General features: G+C 37.6%; 3 protein-coding genes across 3 annotated transcripts; 2 read left to right on the forward strand and 1 right to left on the reverse strand.

Moving 5' to 3' along the window:
- Positions 1–1,406: 1,406 nt before the first annotated feature.
- LOC141824806 (isocitrate dehydrogenase [NAD] catalytic subunit 5, mitochondrial-like) lies at positions 1,407–5,307 on the reverse strand. Its single transcript, XM_074712140.1, has 8 exons — positions 5,202–5,307; positions 4,682–4,878; positions 3,238–3,558; positions 2,950–3,111; positions 2,789–2,863; positions 2,195–2,304; positions 2,053–2,125; positions 1,407–1,810 (listed from the first exon to the last, which is right to left on the reverse strand). The coding sequence occupies exons 2-8, from the start codon at positions 4,850–4,852 to the stop codon at positions 1,619–1,621; spliced, it is 1,104 nt and encodes a 367-aa protein (XP_074568241.1). The 5' UTR covers positions 4,853–4,878; positions 5,202–5,307; the 3' UTR covers positions 1,407–1,618.
- Positions 5,308–8,792: 3,485 nt separating this feature from the next.
- LOC141822982 (1-aminocyclopropane-1-carboxylate oxidase-like) lies at positions 8,793–10,302 on the forward strand. Its single transcript, XM_074710270.1, has 3 exons — positions 8,793–8,959; positions 9,027–9,262; positions 9,378–10,302. The coding sequence occupies exons 1-3, from the start codon at positions 8,861–8,863 to the stop codon at positions 9,985–9,987; spliced, it is 945 nt and encodes a 314-aa protein (XP_074566371.1). The 5' UTR covers positions 8,793–8,860; the 3' UTR covers positions 9,988–10,302.
- A 5,625-nt stretch (positions 10,303–15,927) lies between these two features.
- On the forward strand, positions 15,928–17,916 carry LOC141822981 (amino acid permease 3-like). Its single transcript, XM_074710269.1, has 5 exons — positions 15,928–16,158; positions 16,252–16,482; positions 16,564–16,657; positions 16,749–16,963; positions 17,031–17,916. The coding sequence occupies exons 1-5, from the start codon at positions 16,026–16,028 to the stop codon at positions 17,825–17,827; spliced, it is 1,470 nt and encodes a 489-aa protein (XP_074566370.1). The 5' UTR covers positions 15,928–16,025; the 3' UTR covers positions 17,828–17,916.
- The last annotated feature ends 1,421 nt before the right edge of the window (positions 17,917–19,337 follow it).

The following is a 19,337-nucleotide window of genomic DNA, read 5'->3' on the forward strand; positions in this document are numbered from 1 at the left end:
CTTAAGGGTTTTAGAGGAAGATGTTGTTGCATTGCAAGACCTTCAAGAGGTAATTCAAAGCCATCAACAATAAATAAAATAAATATTTTTTTATGTAAAGTATTTGTTTTTATTGTATTTTATTTTACATTTATCTTTATATTTGGTTTATTGCTTGTAAAGAACGGGATTGTAAGAGGTTTGTCTATCTTCGGAAGATATCTCAGAAAGAGAAAGTTAATAGTGCTGACGTTAGACCGTGGAATAGAAATTAGAAAAATATATTTAAAAAATAAATTATGAATAAAATAATAATTTAATGTTTTTAAAAAAGAGATACCCTTTTAATAATATGGATAATACCTTCTTTCGAGTTTTTGCCCACCTGAATTGTATAATTCCTTTTTTGAAGCAGGACGCTGACGAAGTTGAATCAAATAATTCAATTCCATTAAAAAAAATAACAATATCGACGCTGTTTCAGTAGTGACAACTAAGCTGGTAAATAAATAAGATAAACAAACACGACATAAATCTCATTTATGTTAATTTAATAGTAAAAATAAATAAATAAATAAAAATAGTAAAACTCAATTTGTTAATATTCATAAATAATTATAAATAAATTTATTGATTAATATATATTAAAATCTTAATTATTAATGTTTTTATTTAAATATATAAAAACACAATAATTTAAATAAAAAATTGTATCAATACTTTGTCTAAATACAAAAACAACAATGTTATTGATTGAACTAAATAAAAAAACCCTTAAATTTTAATAATAAATTTAAATAAAATTGATAAGAATGAATAAACTTGAACCCATACCCCGCTTTATTTTTTAATAAGTTTAAATAAACTTGATTAAAAAATGAATAAACTTGAATTTACACCTCTAACTACAAGGTTCTAGTCAACTTTGCAGTAAATTTTACAGTCAAATCAAGAGTATTTTTGCAATTAAAAAAAAAAATCTATTTGGCAATTTACGATAGGAACTAATGGAGCATTACTCAAAAATGAGTTCTTAGGACATTTGCAATTAACTTTTTGTTTATTTGAAATGTTTATGACACATCACTACTTAACATAAGTTGAATGGAATAATAAACATATGATAAATACGTGAACACTTCTGAAAGAAATAATGACGGTTCAAATACAAAAAAAAAATGTATGATAGATTAGTTCAAAGATGAAAGTATGTGAAAAATCAAGTAATCAACCCTATTAAGAATACTTGCTGAGGCCATTTTTTTGGAAGACCGAAGAATTCATAACAAATCCTCTGATGATTGGCATGACTAATTACAACACTCTTACAATATGGTAACGAGCTAGTGATAAATGCTTTGAAATGCTAATATATGCAACCCAGGGACCTGGCAAGATTCATCCAGACATCATTTGAAACAAGAAAATTGAACATAAAGGGAAATCTCGTGCATATTTTTAGTTGATTATTAAAGTGCTACCTCACCGGTTGAAAGTGGTATGTAAACGAGGAAAAATCTCAAAGCGTATTATTGATATAATCAGATTAATAAAAATAATAGGGTGGGGGTGCATCTCATGACTGCCTCCAACCAAACTTCAGAAGAGTTGTCTGAGAAAAATGGGAATCATGCAATCCTTAGAGATGATCACATACTGCTTTGGTAAAGTCTGTGGTCGATGAACTTCCGCCAAGATCAACAGTCCGATACTTTCCTTCTGCGATGGTATTTAGTATAGCATTATGGATTCGGTCAGCTTTGTCATTTAAATTCAAGTGCCGTAGCATCATAACAGAACTCAGCAGGAGAGCCGTTGGATTTGCAAGATTCTGGAACAATGGATTACAAGACAGATCCATCATCAAATTAAATCAATAAAGATGTCATTGAACAAGGCGGCTGAAATGACAGCTAAGGTACCGTGGATTATAAGTGAATAAAAACAAGTATCATAGACAGTTAAGTTGGAAAAAAAAAGGCCTTTTGACTACCAATACATGGTGACCAGTTCAGAATTTTGATTAATTATTTCGCAGATAAGATACTGATTATAGATATAAGAAGCTGATACCTTGCCAGCAATATCAGGGGCTGAACCATGAACAGCTTCAGCTAGGGCAATGCCACCTTCACCAATGTTGCAACTAGAACACAGCCATTAAGATATTAGTTCACCTTGAAAACATCGACCTGTAAAAGCAAATCACACTCACCTAGGAGTTAAGCCCAGACCTCCAATTAGGCCTGCACAGAGGTCACTGATTATATCTCCGTATAGATTGGGCATCACCAGTACATCGAAGAGAGAGGGATTTTTCACAAGCTGTCACATTTAAGTAGGCTAAACAACATTAGAAATCCCAGAGTTTGATGTGTTAACTACCCGTCTCGTTTATTAACTATGGCGCAAAGATTTCATTATGGATTATGAGGGTATCTCAGCCAACAATTTTTGGCTAACTCATAATTTCATATAGCTACATCATTTCCTCCTTCAGAACCTATAGGATTAACAGAGACTATTGAATTACTAAAGATTATTTAAATTTAAAAGAGATTTCTAGTTACAAGAGAAGTTCAGGTTCTGGGAAAAATTTATTCCAGACACCCTGCTAAGGTTGAGCGCTACAATGGATAATGTCAATGAGCCAATTTGTCATGGCCTAATCAAGCAACCCATACAATGTCGTTTGTAATTCTTTAGCTAAATAAACATAGTAAAAGAGATGATGATGGCAGGAACCATATGATGAAAAGGATCACAATAATATTATAGTGAAAGGTTCTGAACCCTCATCAACACATACCATCATACAGCAGTTGTCAATTATAACTTCCTCATAAGTTATTTCTGGGTACTTCTCTGCAACCTCTCGGCAACACTGCAAGTATCAGCTGAGAAGCCTAAGATCCCTGACCTAATTTAGGGCTTGGAAATTCTATGTACAAATCTGTGTATCTATAGTACCTTGAGAAAAAGGCCATCAGTCTTCCTCATAATATTGGCTTTGTGTATAGCAGACACTCGTTGGCGGCCATTTACTTTTGCATAATGGAAAGCATACTCTGCCACCCTTAAGCTTGCTTGTCGAGTAATAATCTTCAGACTTTCTACAACACCTCTTACGACCTAGAATTGTGCAGAAACTACATCATGAACCATCCATTAATCATACCACATGTAAGTGAAATACCATCTATAAATCATACCACAAATAAGAGAAATGCTAATCAATATTTCAGCCGGAAGGCATACCTGGTGTTCAAGGCCACTATACTCTCCTTCTGTATTTTCACGGATGGTCACAAGATTCACACCATCATATCGTGTTTTATAGCCAGGAAGGCTATAGCAAGGTCTAACATTGGCATAGAGGCCAAGTTCTTTCCTTAAGGTGAGATTCAGTGAGCGGTGACCTTTTCCAATAGGGGTAGCCATAGGACCTTTCAATCCAACCCCATTTCTTCGAACTGATTCCAGACTTTCCCATGTGAGAAAGCTCTCTGTTCTTGGATCTACTTTGTCACCCACAAAATGCTCCTCCCATTCTATTGGAATTTCTGCTGCATTGAACACCTGTAGTAACATAACCGGTTAAATAAGCGAAGTTAGGTCTGAACAATCATGCCATACTTTCAGTAGTCATGCAATTAAAGAATGGTATAAAGTTCATATCTTGTTAATTATCTTTTCCATTTAATCCTTTTGCTTTCTATATATATATATTACTTATTTCCATGTTATCATCTTAACAGCAGGAAGTCATAAATGAAGATTTCCAGAAGAATGGCTGAAATTATCAACACAATGACAAATTTAAATCAATGCTCACAACTTGGATGATTTATATTTAAGAACCAAATTCTTGCTATTTATCTTGAGGATGGAATCAACATATGGCAATACGAAATATATGGCAAGTATAAAAATTGGAAAACATGAACATTTCTTGTCATCAATCTGGAACTCTAAATATGCTATGAAATAGTTATACTAGCATCTGACTCAATCATACTAGATAGTCTACTTGGAAGATATATATAATTTCTAGTATGATAAAATTGTCAAGAGCATTTTTCTTATGATTTTCAAATGTAGTTTAGTTTAATCAAACCCCTAAAGTATCCTATTCATCTATAATCATAAAGGAGTCCAAAATTGACTCCAAGATGAAAATTAAGTCTTTTATATATAATTAAGATGTATTTCGTATTGGGTGGATTGCAAGCCGTTCACTTCAAGAGAAATAAAAGGCAGGTACAAGCATAAAGGAACCAACATATCACTAGACTCAAGCCTATGTTTGCCTACTAATGCCTGAATATCAAATAACACAGATCACAAACGACATGAGTGATATAATTCCATTACATGCTAAATTAAGTTTACTGCTGGAGGATGGTGGTTTTACAACTGCGTCACAAGCAATTTTATGGACAATCAAGCTGATATCATCCAAATAATCTTATTGCAATTTTTTTCTCTTGTCTTCTCTCCAACAAAGGTGAAGAGCAGAAAGAAAAGAAAACTCTCAATTAGGCGTATAATGAAATCAGCTTTCAAGCAATAAATAAATAAATTTGCTAAACTAGAGATGAACAATCTAAAATCCATCAATTGTTAAATAATTTAGATAGAAAGCAACATAGCAAGAGTAAGTTCTTTACAGAATGACCTAAGTAAGTTCCACTGAAACTACCTGCTTAACAGATTCAGCAATCTCAGGTCCAATTCCATCGCCAGGAAAGAGGGTGGCGCGGATCGGTTCGCTAGGAGAAGCAGCAGTTAAAAACGATTGTCTCAAAGCAGGAAAAAGCTGACTCGGAATCTGATTAATAGAAGTCCTCTCAACGAGCCGTCGAAGCGCCATCGGTGAAGGTGCCTACACAGATCAACCTGCATCATGAAAGGCAACCATTTCTGAGAAGTCTGTACGCAACGAACAAATACAACCATATCACGGACACAATATACGAGCAGAAAATCGAGTTGCGAGCGGAAAAGAAAGGCTGCGTCAAACAGAACATTCAGATAACTCTAAACCCTAAAGGAACAAAGACAGCAAAGTTAGACCTGGATAGTTCAACGAAGAATGAGAAACAAAAAGCGCTGCAAACTACAAGTGGTCGATCCGCAGTTACTTCTAAAAATACGAACAAATAAACAAGAGACAGAAGAGATCTGGTAGTAAAGAGAACGGAGAAGCGGAAGAAGATGACCTGCGTTCTTGCACCGAAAATAAAAGATTTTCCACGGCGATGGCTGTCGAATGTTGTTCCTGATGCTAAACCTAAACAGAGAGGAAAGCGAAGAAGAGGCACAGATACCCGCCCACGTCATTTTTGGGTTCGGCGGAGGCCCGTTCAATAAATTTTATTTTAAAATTTAAGTTAATTAATTAATCTATTGTCGCCTTTAAATCATAACATTTAAGATGTTTAATATCTAATATAATATTTATTTATTTATTTTAAATAATGCATATTAAATTTTTATCTCCTCATTATTAATATAATTATAAATTATGTCTAAAAATTATAGCAAAAAATTTACAAATATATTATTTAATTAATAATCATATTTAGAGTAATACTTAATCTACGTGGCTTTAATTTAATACATTGAAATTTTAAATGAAAATAATAAAAGGTGGATAAAAGATATTTCAGATGCATATATGTTACGAACAAGTGCACGAGGAGAAGTTTTCTTTCACATGTGGGTGTAAAATTATATTGGTTTGAATCATGTGCCAACATGATCTACATGCGTCGAATATCGAATCAATCGAGATAAAATAGGGAGAGTCCAAAGCTATATATATAATTCATCTGGGAAGCAAATTATTCTGTTGCAAACAAAGCTATTCAGTATTGATATGATGATCAGGCTAGACTGACATAGAATAAACACAACAGAGAGAGAGAGAGAGTCCAAATACAAAGCACCTCTTTCCGTAGGAGAAACAATTGCTTACAAGTAGGTCACATTGACATGCAGTGGGATCCACATCCATGCATTGAGTGTGTCATACTACATGCTATAATTTTCATGCGACCTATCATTATTGTTCATAATATGCCTTCACTACCTGTGAAAAAGATCCCCTTTTGATTATAATTTGTAGGTCATCATTGTGTTGGTGGAGAGCAGTTGGCCAACATGCATGATTCACTTGTCAATCTGGTCTCCGATCTCTGATCAACAAAGCTAACTAAACCAGTAGAAGCCACTAGAGTTTGGATAAGGAAACCATTAATGTGCATGCCTCATGCAACTCCTATCATCATGGAATTGAAGCCAAAAACATGAGATAGAGACTGCTACCAGCCAAACTTTTCATAAGATGCTGTGTCCCTAACAACTTCCAACTTTCTTATCATGCCTGATGAAATAGCGTAGCAGATGGGAGTTGTTAATACCTAGCAGAGGTGCTAGTCAAGCATCATGGTGGACATTAGAGTTATTGTTAATTCAGCTCATGAAAATGAGGCCAAGCATACAACTTGAATGAAAGCTTGAAGAATAATTGACTATTATGCATCTGATTAATAAATTCTAATTGTGCAAATTAATAGGCATGGCTCAATTAGTTATGAAGTCGAATATTGATTAGGACTTGTACTTGATTAAATCCATTTCTTAAACCTCTGACTATAACTCATAATTCAACAGGACATGAGCCAGATGGAGGTATGCCGCCCTCATTGCTGGTAGAAGCTAAGCTTCACAGTTGACCTGAAAACAACATAAACAATATGTAACTGCTAATTTATACGGCTATGCTTTTTTCATGAGGAAGGAATGATGTAATTTTTTTAATCTTGTATTGCCTCAACAGCTAGCCTTCATGGATGAATAAACTAAAATTTATCAATCTCCATGTCTCAAGATAACTTTTTAAAATTACAGTAGGTATCTTACGCAATTGGTAAGTTGAAAAGCAGGAACTTGATGCAATGGAGCATTACCCTTACACAATAAACAATGTTTTCAACTTCTCACAGCATCATGGCCTTTATGAATGAATCTGGAAGGAAGACATTGAACCTACTTCTAGATCGTTACTCTTCCTCAATGAGGCAGTAAAGGGAACTTAGTATTCAAACTGTTTTTTTTTTTTTGGTCAAAGGATAAAGAGAGCTAATTTTGAACCGATAAGAAAGGGATTCCTGTAGCATTTATTTTGTTTCGGCTTTTCAATCTCAGTTACTAATTAAACTGTTCAAAATTTTCAATCTAAAATTATTTTCAAAAAGGTTTTAAAACAGAGGGAGAGAATATTTTTAGTAAAAAAATTACAAACGAGACAATTGGATTAGTTGACTGTCGTTTTATTTTTTTAAAAAAAAAAGGTTTATACAAATTTATTATTTTAATTGATTGAACTAATAAACCACTGAAATGGTCAGTTGATTGACAGAAATGCTTTGAAATATTTCTAAGGATAATACGACGTGCTCAGATCAAAGCATTCAACACTCAAATTGGCAGGTAAACTTAATTAACCAGTTGCCATACATGTAGCTTTCTATCAATCTCCTCACCAACTAATGTCCCAACACGCTTGATTTTGTACTCTTCTCGTTCTAATTCTAAGTCAGCATTAGATTTGCTCAAAGTGAAAGGCACTCCTACCAAATAACAGGTTCTTAATTAACTTAACCTGTTTCAGTTTTCAGTTCATTAATATCATTAATGCAAATTATCTATGTATTTATTTATTTTTTTGATAATGTAAGTACTAATCTAAAGGTGTTTGAAGTATAATTTATGCCATGCTATTTGAGATTCAAAATTTGATTCCTTAATACTCCTCTGAGTCATGATACTTGAGTGCCTTGTCCTTCAATGCATCACCAAAGTCTTCTCCCTCCTCAGTACATTGTTCTTGCCCTTGGACGACGCCATAGATCACGGGATATATATATTTCTTTCTGCAAGTCAAACAGTCCATAAGAAGCATGCCACATTCCATGTGGGGACTTCATTTCAGAAGCAATCAGAAATGCAAGTCTCCCATTAATTTGACCAAAAGAACGAAAGAAAAAGAAAAAGAAAAAGAAAGAAGTGCTTTCAATTAGAATGAAAATGAAGTCGGCAGAGAATTGCACATGCCCAGATTGCTCCCAGCATGATCAGCGAATCTAGCAACCTGAATTTGCTTTGAATCATTGGCAGTAGTACTTCTCGCTGATTATTGCCATTAATGTTTGGGAAATACTGCTGGTAATTGGCTTAAAGGGAAGTTTGAGATTGTTTGTCTCCTGCTTAAATAGAGTGAAGCGCTCGTGATTCGGTCAACGGAGAAAGCGACTCATACGGGTGGAAGACAAAAAAGCATGGCTGAGTTATGGAGCCATGAAGCATCAGACATGAGCAGACAAGCTGTGTGCATCCACTGCAATAATGCCCTGCCGACACGACAGCCTTTGTACGTTAAGAGGCAATTTAAATTAGCTTCGCTACTAATCCATGCTTTTTACAAGTCTAAAATTGCAGTTGCTATTGGCAGATGGCAAGCCGATCGATCTTTTAGAAGTCAAAGCCTCTTCCTAATCTGGATACAATTTTGATGAATATATCTATATGTAATTATCTGGAGGTGTTCTTCTTCGTGGCATCGCCTTTCCCCCATTGACTTGAGCTTTTATTTAATCTTATCTGGATGTTAAATTAAGCTAATTACACCGGCCACAATGATGACTGGTTTCTTAATCCGACATTAAACTAGTAGTTGACATCCAATAAATTTGTGCTATAAAAGGCCACCGGAGGCCTTGCAGTTCAGGTATCCATTGCGAGAGAGTTTCTTTCATAATTAAGCTTGTAACCTCCCACTAGCTTCCCTGTTCTCGTGTGATCCATCGAGGCAAAGATGATTCCAGTCATTGACTTCTCAAAGCTGCACGGCGATGAGAGGGCCCAGACCTTGGCAGAGATTGCCAATGGATGCGAAGAATGGGGGTTTTTTCAGGTGCGTAATCAGAGCTCGAATGGCAATTCGATTCCGGAGCTTGATGTGCTTGTGTGTTTGCGTGCAGCTGGTGAACCATGGGATTCCGGAGGAGCTGCTGGAACGCGTGAAGAAGGTTTGCTCCGAGTGCTACCAACTGCGAGAGGAAGGCTTCAACGCGTCCAACCCTGTCCGGCTGTTGAATGAGCTGGTGGATCGAGAAAGCCAAGGGGAGGCTGTCAAGAAACTGAAGGACGTCGATTGGGAGGATGTGTTCGTACTCCAAGATGACAAGCCCTGGCCGTCGAATCCCCCTGCCTTCAAGTAGGATCATTTGATACAAGCATGAATTCTTTGATTTTTGTGTCTTTTTGTAGGAGCCTTTCACTTTTAGGATAAATGATTCGCCGACCAACTAATCAGCTTTAAAAATTTGTAGGGAGACGATGAAGGAGTACAGGGAGGAGCTGAGGAAGCTGGCGGAGAAGGTAATGGAGGTGATGGACGAGAACCTGGGCCTCGAGAAGGGCTACATCAAGAAGGCCTTCTCCGGGAACGGGCAGCACGAGGCGTTCTTCGGGACCAAGGTGAGCCACTACCCGCCATGCCCGCGGCCGGACCTCGTCGATGGCCTCCGCTCGCACACCGACGCCGGCGGAGTCATCCTGCTCTTCCAGGACGACCAGGTGGGCGGGCTGCAGATCCTCAAGGACGGCGAGTGGCTGGACGTGCAGCCCATGAAGGGCTCGATTGTTATCAACACCGGTGACCAGATCGAGGTGTTGAGCAACGGGCGGTACAAGAGCACTTGGCACCGCGTGCTAGCCACCCGCCATGGCAACCGCCGCTCCGTCGCCTCCTTCTACAACCCCTCGCTCAAGGCCACCATTGCGCCGGCGGCGGAACTGGTGGCGAGCCACACACAGGTGGCGGCCCCTGCTGCGCCCTCCTCCTATCCCAAGTTTGTGTTCGGAGACTACATGGATGTGTATGTGAAGCAGAAGTTCCAAGCCAAGGAGCCCAGATTTGAAGCAGTGGCGGCTATGTGAAGGTTGCAATGCACCGGTACTCATGTAACTTTTTAATTATATGATCCATAGACATATAATGACTGTGTCTTACAGTTTAATTTGGTGTTCCCTTGTTTTATCTAGCGGGTAAGGTTGTCTCGTGATCATAGACTTCTCCTGAGCAGAGTGTTGTGTGGTGTATGGTTATATACAATACTGCATATCTGTGGTGAGTCTGTTGTGGAGTCTGTTGGTTTTCTTTGTAGATTAAGACATGTTACCATGAAAGCTTGTGATATCCATAACTTATTAGAACTTTACAAGCTTTCTATCTAATGATTCTTCGCAATTGAATTTTACGGGCTTGTGGGGAAATAAAAAACACCTTAATTAATGGAGTTGATTATGAAGACTTTTATAATTGTCATCATCATCGATCTCAGTTGCTAATTGAGGGGCCTTGAGACCTGGAGGGAGTTTTGGTGTCCCTCCAAGTCATTGCTCAAAAACTTTTGAATCCGATAAATTTGATGATCTCTTCCTTGGTTGGCCTTGTTGGAGAAGCTCTTCATGCTTATGCCGCCTTCCTTAATCCCCTATACGATGCTACTCGGAGGTTCAAACGAGCATTTGTTTCCTAAAATATAACAGCTAGACCACGTTATAGCGACTAAAGTAATGATCGGGCATATCCGACATGTTATCTCTACATGAACCAATAAACCTTAACTTTCTTAACTACGATATATCAACCGATAACACTTGAATACTTATCCTTTTTGGGATGTATCTGAAGATATTATTCCCAGTCCGTTACCTTTTCGAGTCCATAAACATTAAATCTTTTCGAGAATGTATCTAAAGAAGTTCTTCTCAGTCTGTTGTCTTTAATTTGAAGTTCATGGGCTGCTCTTCGAGCCCATAAACATTGAATTTTTTCAGGTACGTATTCAAAGAAGTTGTTCTCGATTTATTATCTTTGGAGTCCATGGGCCGCTCTTCAAGTCCATAAATACCGAATCTTTTCAGGTATATATCCAAAGAATTATACCTGATGATCTGTTGTCTTTGGAGTCCTGGACCGCTCTTCCAGTCACGTCTTCTTCCTGCCTTGCACGTCTATATATCAACCATCGCCGGGGTGGCTGCATCAACCGTCGATAGCTTATAATATAATTACGATTGCATCTGCTTTGATCGGCAAACTGAAAGTTCTCTATTAGTTGTGATGAAGAACATTGCTAGATAGAGAAAATATAGAAGGAATGTGTGTAAATGTTGTTGGAAAATAAACTTCTGTAATTAATAAATAGGATGATTATTTCACGAGTAGATCGTCACAAATTAGAAATTAATATCAATTATTTGAGTAATGAAGGATTAATCTAATATGACACTAATTATCTCAAGTATCCGTGAATGGAAATCATTAATCAAGAGTGTGAAATCAAAATTAATTTTCAAAATTTGACTAACTTAAAGATTTACTCACTGAATCAAAATTAATTAATTAATAGATATATTAATTAAGCGATTAATAAAATATTAATCAAGCATGGCTAATATATGCAGCAGCAGTTAATAATTGATCATTAAATGATGAATGATATCGTTAATTAAAAGACATACATACCATGGTCTTTTATCTTTCAAAAGAAATCTTTCACCTTTGTAAATAAAAAAAAAATCCTCACTTTTTCTCTTCGAATCACTCAATTCAAGTAAGCTGTGAACTTGAGTTCTCTTCTCTCTCCTCCCTTAAAAGTACATACTCTAAAGTTCATCAGGGTTTGAAATTTGGAGTTACTTTTATAAATATAGATCGTTATATTTTAGGAGATGATTATCAATAAACTACGTACACAAGCACTTGGGTGGAATAATATCATCTTAAGGACCTTAATACTCTTATTTATAGAGATAAACTTTTCGGATATGTCAAAATATATATCCAAAAAGATAACTCGATGATCTAACGAAATTAAATCGGTAATGATAATACTATCAAAAGATATACCTATTACTTGAATAGGTACCTCGATAATCGAAAGAGTATGTCAAAAATATAAAAATTGAAACAAGATCTTCATCGTCATATGGAATTCCATCAGATTGAGCCGTTGACTCATATATATAGTCAAGTTGACTCATTGGATCTGTTGTTGGATCAACACCGTCCATCCTTAAAATCCAACAAATGTTAGATTCGTAGTTCAGAATTCATCTCTCTTTCAGTTTACTTTTCAGAGTCAAATCATCAACTTAATTTTATACTCGAGAGGATTGATAAAATAAAAGGTGTAATATAATTTTGTTGGATGATTATATTGAATAATGTCAATACTGCTCACTTGTCCTCTCTTGTTTGTTGCAATATATGTTTTTTTTCTAATAGTTAACCTAACTCAGCAGTTAATAAAAAACTCAAACTCCACCTTCGTTGAAAAAAAGGTAAGGGGAAGCAAGAGACAGATCAAAAGTCCCTCCACCTCTCCTTTTCAATCAATCAATCAATCATTTGAACTCATACTGAACTTGTGTTTGTTGTGCAACAATCCTGTCACAGTTGCAATAGATCATTTGAACTTCATCTCCACAATAATTAGGAAACTGAACTTGTGTTTGTTGTCCAACAATCTTGTCACAGTTTCAATCAATCATTTGAACTCCATCTCCACCGTAATCGATCAGGAGACTGAACTTATGTTTGTTGTCCAACAATCTTGTCACAGTTTCAATCAGACCCGTATCGATCACATATTCATTTCACCTTGAAGGTAGCAATGCGTTTGTTCCTGCATTTGCTAAAAATCTATGGGAAAACTTTTTTCAATATATCATCACTGCTTTATCGGTTAAACCAAAAACGTATATTTTCTTCCAAATGCTTAGGGGAAAACAAATCTAGGACTGCCATAAGATCCATTCACATAGACGATTAGTTTTTGGAAGGTCTTATCAAAGGAAAGCTGTGTTTCTAATATTTGTGGTCTATATGATGCTTGGTCTAGTGAATTAATTAAGTTATAAAAAAAAATCATAGTCTTGTATTTTAACTTTAATTATTTACTTATCTGTTGTACCTTGTTTAACTATGAATGGCAAATATCTAATAAAATTTGTTTGTTGCTGTAATTTACTGTAACCTAAAACTAATAATTATGTAACAAGTCGAGTAGTACCACGAAGCTATCTGTCACAATTTTTGCTACAACTTTTCCTTATCGTGAATGGTCATCTACGATGGCATTCTACTTTATATTTTTGTAGTATATAAATGGGACTACCTAAGCATTAAGATCCTAATTTCTCATCATACAAACAAACTATCATAATCCTACAAGCTAACTAAAAGATTACCAAAAACAATAATAAATAAAGTATACTTATAAAAGAAACATGCATATAATGTCTACCTACTAACTGATGAAGAGAATCCATATTTATATTGAAAACAAAAAAGTAAAAAAAAAAAAAAACTAGAACAAAATGCTCCTTAGAGTCTTGGTTCTTATTCTTGGTAGATGTGAATGCCATGCAAGGGCATGATGCCTTTTTTCTTCTTCTACCTTTGAAGTTTCAAGCATACAAAGATTGTGCCAGTTGATCTCCTTTTTGAAGTTTGGCATCCCCCTCACATCACAACATCCTTCCTCATAAGACAAACTCTTGCTAAAGTGGCAGTACTTCAAACCCAAACAAAGCGCGCAGTCTTCATTGACTTCCAGAATTCTATAAACCCAGACTCAACAGAGTCCATTGCAGCTCAAACACACTAATTAATACGTACAATTCCTTCTTGCCATCTTATTTCTCTCTTTATTTTGACAGTTTTGTCAAATGTACTCAAGAGCCTTGAGACATATGAAGGAGAAACCTAGCTGCACTTTTCTGAATTGCCTGCACAGGTTTGTGAAAATTTTCTCCAAAACATATATCAGGCAGATTTGGGAAGAGAAATTTTGCATTTTGGGATCATAGTTTATGTATGTGGATGCTCAAAGTCAATCACCTGCTCGAAGAAAAGAGATTTGATGGAGATAGTCGACAAAAAGGTGAGATAAGACTTGGAGAAGAGATTGCAGGAGTTTGATGAAACTGAAAATCATTGATTTAGAAAATTTGAGGGGGTTTTTTTGACTGAGTTTATTTACCATGCTAATTAATGCCGTTGCATTGCACTAATCACATGTCATGGGATATACTTGGAGCACTAATTAACTGATTATAATTTTCCTTGCCTTTTTCTAATCTTAAACTTACTTAAGCAAGATTTGGAAAATCACTAATTTGTTTTTTAAACATTAGCTGAAATTGAGCAAGAGTTTGTATGATTAAGGGAAAACACTTTTAAATTCTAATTATAATTTTAAATAATTAGAATTGTGGAGCCGTGTTAGAATCAGTTGATCCTTCTTTTTCAAAATTTATAGAATAAGAATTCTTTTAGTTAAAGTTGTAATTGTTTAAAGAAGTAGCTAGGTACCTTTATCCATTTAAAATGGAAGCCAGAGAATTATATTCAATAAGCATGTCAAAGTAGTTGATTCTTTTTTTGGGGGGATTTTAATAATTATATATATTCTTTTGCTAGAAATTAAAAAAGACAAAGGACAATTTAAGTCCTATTGTCAACACCAAATAGATCATAGCAAAGACTGTGATTTTCTCCTTATACATATCAACTTTTTGTATAATATATAATTGCAAAACAATTCTAGATGCACCTTCTGCCCTGAAAAAAAAAAAGAAAGAAAAGTAAATTGTGGTAGCTTTATTAGGATATTTTAAACCTTTAAAATTTAATAAAATTTAAAGTGAAAAGTTAGCATATTCTATCTAATATAATGGATTCTAGAGGAAATATTAAAACATGCATTGTAATTGTTATTTTAAATTTTTAAGCCAATTTTATGCCTAAAATTTTAAAAGTAGAATGATTTTAAAAAATATATATTATAAAAACACCAATCACATTGTGTTTCTAGAGGTTCTCGTATACAATGTAAGTGATCTATTCTATTGCAAGATATATAAAAGAAATGTTGATGTTTATAAATCGTAATATTTTATTTTTGAACTAGTTTTAAATCTTAATTCAGGTGTATAGACCTAAGTCAGGTTTGAACATCTTAGAAGTGGTATATTTTATCGATCAATTGATAATCAAGACATGAATAATACCTAGGTGATTATAACTATCTGTGTGTAATTTGTCATCCCATGTTGTTCCCCAGTTTATTTATCATGTTGTCAGTAAACTTTAGATCATTTTAAATCTTCCAATCTAGATTGAGGTTTATAGTTGATGTGAAAGCTCAACAAGTAATACAATTTATAAACTAAATAACCAAATAATTAAATTAGAACATAAAAAATAATGATAACACGGGTAAGTAATTACAAAGACAACGTCTAGCAATGGTGCAACGGTAAATAACCAAATACGTATTAAATTAAATGGGGAACGCAATCAAAGGATGCTAAAATGCGCTTCCTGATTTACCCTGGTGGTCGGTGAGAAATTTTCGTGGGAACACAGGTGAGAAGAAATTTATATTTTTTACAAAGACAACGATCATTATTGATAGAAATAAAATAATATAATAACAATTAATTAAATTTCTAAATTTAAACGATAGTTATCTTCAAAAGAACACGTAAACATTGAACTTAAGCATTTAACTCTAATACTAATTAACGCAAACAAAGATTCAAGAAACCTTGCCTCAAACAACGTGTTCAATATTTTGTCGTTTGTTAGTTGCATACTTTGCTCATGTAAGGGACGACGGCAGCCGACAATGGCGGACGACACTCATTGAGCTAGTAGCGGAAGTTGAACGCGCCGTTGACCTCTGCGTTGGACCGAGCAAGGGACTGGCACAACACGTTCCGTCTTTCTCCTTCTTCTCTCCCTCTATCTCTATATAAACCACACCGCTGTGCGCCTCTGCTCCCCACTGCGCTTCACTGCGTGGCTTCCGACGCGCTTTCTGCTTGGTGCTCAGCAGGCTCTCTCGTTTTCTGGAGAGCAGAAAGTCTGATCTTCGATTTGTTTTTTTGTGACAAGGAAGATGAGTGAGGATATGCGTTACCAGCTGCCTGGTTTCGCTCCCATGAACGTCTCGCTCGAGCTCGGCAACGGGCACCAGGCCATCAATGGCGGCAGCAAGACCTACGACGACGACGGGCGACCCAAGCGCACTGGTAGGCACCTCTATTGTTCTTGTTCTTCCCTCAAAATCGGATCTTTGCTTGGCGTACAGAGTCAAAAATTAATTTTTATTTTATTGATCTCAGGGACCTTGTGGACGGCGAGCGCGCACATCGTGACGGCGGTGATCGGCTCTGGAGTGCTGTCGTTGGCTTGGGCCATCGGCCAGCTCGGCTGGGTCGCCGGCCCCGTCGTCATGCTCCTCTTCTCCATCGTCACTTACTACACCTCGACTCTGCTCGCTGACTGCTACCGCTCCGGCGATCCCACCGGGAAGCGCAACTACAACTACATGGACGCGGTTCAGTCCTACCTCGGTGAGTGAGTTCGCCCACCTCACTGCCTCTTCCGGCGATCGCCGACGACGCTAACCTTTTTCTCCTTGACTTATGCAACAGGTGGGTTTAAAGTCAAGGCCTGTGGCCTCATCCAGTACGCCAACCTCTTCGGCGTCTCCATCGGTTACACCATCGCCGCGTCCATTAGCATGCTGTGAGTCGAGCGCCGAAATGACGACTTCTGGATACAAATTTCTTCCTCTTTCCATGTTTTTCATTGCTTCGGTTCCATTTCCATGAAACAGGGCCATCAGGAGGTCGAATTGCTTCCACGAGAAAGGCCACAAGAACCCATGCCACGCCTCGAGCACCCCTTACATGATCATCTTCGGCGTCGTGGAGATCTTCCTGTCCCAAATCCCCGACTTCGATCAGATTTGGTGGCTCTCCATCGTCGCCGCCGTCATGTCCTTCACCTACTCCTCCACCGGTCTCGGCCTCGGCATCGCGCAAGTTGTCGGTACGCCACCAAAATCACAATCATTTCACGATCTCATCTCCTCTGCTTTAATTTGCTTTTCGAACAGAGAACAGAGGTTTCAAAGGGAGCCTCACCGGCGTCAGCGTCGGTGTTATCTCGCCTACCCAAAAGATGTGGCACAGCCTCCAGGCCTTCGGCGACATCGCCTTCGCCTACTCGTTCTCCCTCGTCCTCATTGAAATCCAGGACACCATTAAAGCGCCGCCGCCGTCGGAGGCGAAGGTGATGAAGAAGGCGACGATGGTGAGCATCATCACGACGACGGTCTTCTACATGCTGTGCGGGTGCATGGGCTACGCGGCCTTCGGCGACGAGGCGCCCAGCAACCTACTCACCGGCTTCGGCTTCTACGACCCCTTCTGGCTCCTCGACGTCGCCAACGCCGCCATCGTCGTCCACCTCGTCGGAGCGTACCAGGTCTTCTGCCAGCCTCTGTTCGCCTTCGTCGAGAACTGGGCGTCCACCAAATGGCCTGAGTCCGGGTTCGTCACGCGGGAGATCTCTTTGCCGGTGACGCCGGCGAAGCGGTACCGGTTGAGGCTGTTCAGAATGGTCTGGAGGACGGCGTTCGTGGTGGTGACGACCGTGATCTCAATGCTGCTGCCGTTCTTCAACGACGTGGTGGGGCTGCTGGGTGCGCTCGGCTTCTGGCCGCTCACGGTGTACTTCCCGGTGGAAATGTACATAGTGCAGAAGAGGATCCCGAGGTGGAGCACGCAGTGGGTGTGCCTGCAATTGCTGAGCATGGCCTGCCTGGTGATCACCGTCGCAGCGACCGTCGGCTCCGTCGCCGGGATCGTGACCGACCTGCAAGTCTACCGGCCATTTAAGACCAGCTATTAATTACTTAATTAATTAACTGAAGAAGTATTGACTCAGTGTTGTTCAGCGTTGCAAATCTAAATTTAGATCGATGTCTTATTAGTGCTCAATTTTCAATTTTCAGTAACAAAAATGGGAAATCTATAAATTCTCCGACACCAGAATCTAAATTTTAAATAAATTCAAATATAAAATTTAAAAATTCATGCGTTCCAGTGCCAAGTGTCCGGCTGGTGCTAAGTCAGAATTTTATATTTATATGTTAATTTATTATAAAATTTCTTTACACGTATAATCCGGATTACATGCCACGTGTAATTAAAAAAAAGGATAGAAAGTTGTGCACTACTCTTAACCACTTAGAAAATGGCACGTGGAAAAGCATAGTTAAATGTAGGACACGTGTTATGACAGTGATGTAAGTCAAGAGATGAGAAATTAATGTGGAATGTAACAGTCGACACGTGGATAAAATGCTTATCCAAATTTTAATATATATTAACACAAATTTTAATCTTTTATTAATTTAATAAGCGAGACTGTTACAAATAAAATAATTCAAATAATATATTTATTTGGCCTACCAAAATAGCAAGGGTACGAGTTCAAATTAGGGAGCTCGATTCGACGAGTCGAATTACATAAGCACTTGAGTTGAATCGAGGTGTTTGAGAGACAATTGAGTTTGAGGGCTAAATAAAATTCGGGAGATTATGAAATTAGGAAGCTCAAGAAACACGCTAAGAAAGGAAGTGATGTGGAGGTAAACACGGATCCACATAGTCGGCTCTTGACTCGGTTAACAAAGAGTCCATATAGAAGATTTTTTTGACTCGGCCAATGTAAGAGCCGTGTGGCATGATTTAGGATTTTGGTCAACATAGATTCCATGTTGTGTGTGGACAATCTTCGATCGGTCGAGCCGAACCGACCTCCAGACTTGTTAATCACTTCGACTTCTCGAGTTGTCGACTTCTTGACCCGCTGACCTACCGAGCACTCCGACCTCCCTAGTCACCGACTTCTCAACCTACCGAGTACTCCGATTTCCAGATTTCCAAAACCAGATCAACTTCCCAACCTCCTGAGTCGCCAACCTCCCGAGTCGCCAACTTCTTGACTTTTTGTAGACTTTCCGATCTCCTATGTAACAGGACATAGTGACAGTTATCAATATAAAGGCATATGGTAGTTACAAGGGAACACTTTAGGGAGATGCATCCCTTATATTTCTCTCCCAGAGGTGTGTGGTTTTTCTCCGTATATAAGAGAAAAGAGGACTCTTTCAAGATCATGATCTACGGTATCATTTAATTTTATTCTATTTTATCTTTTTATTATACTCTTTTAAGACTCTATAATGATTTAAACATCGGAGAGATCTCACCGAGATAACTCTTAGTGAGCCATTTGATGCATGTTATTATCCGCAAGCCATGTCACAAGAAGAAAATGAAGAAAAGACTTTGACGTCATCCCTCTTCGATCCCAAATATATTTCTATCACCACATCATCATGGTGGCGTTTCTA

Source organism: Curcuma longa, chromosome 3, assembly GCF_044706935.1.
Source record: "Curcuma longa cultivar G26 ecotype Majalengka, Jawa Barat chromosome 3, ITB_CL_G26_1.1, whole genome shotgun sequence".
Taxonomy (NCBI): domain Eukaryota; kingdom Viridiplantae; phylum Streptophyta; class Magnoliopsida; order Zingiberales; family Zingiberaceae; genus Curcuma; species Curcuma longa.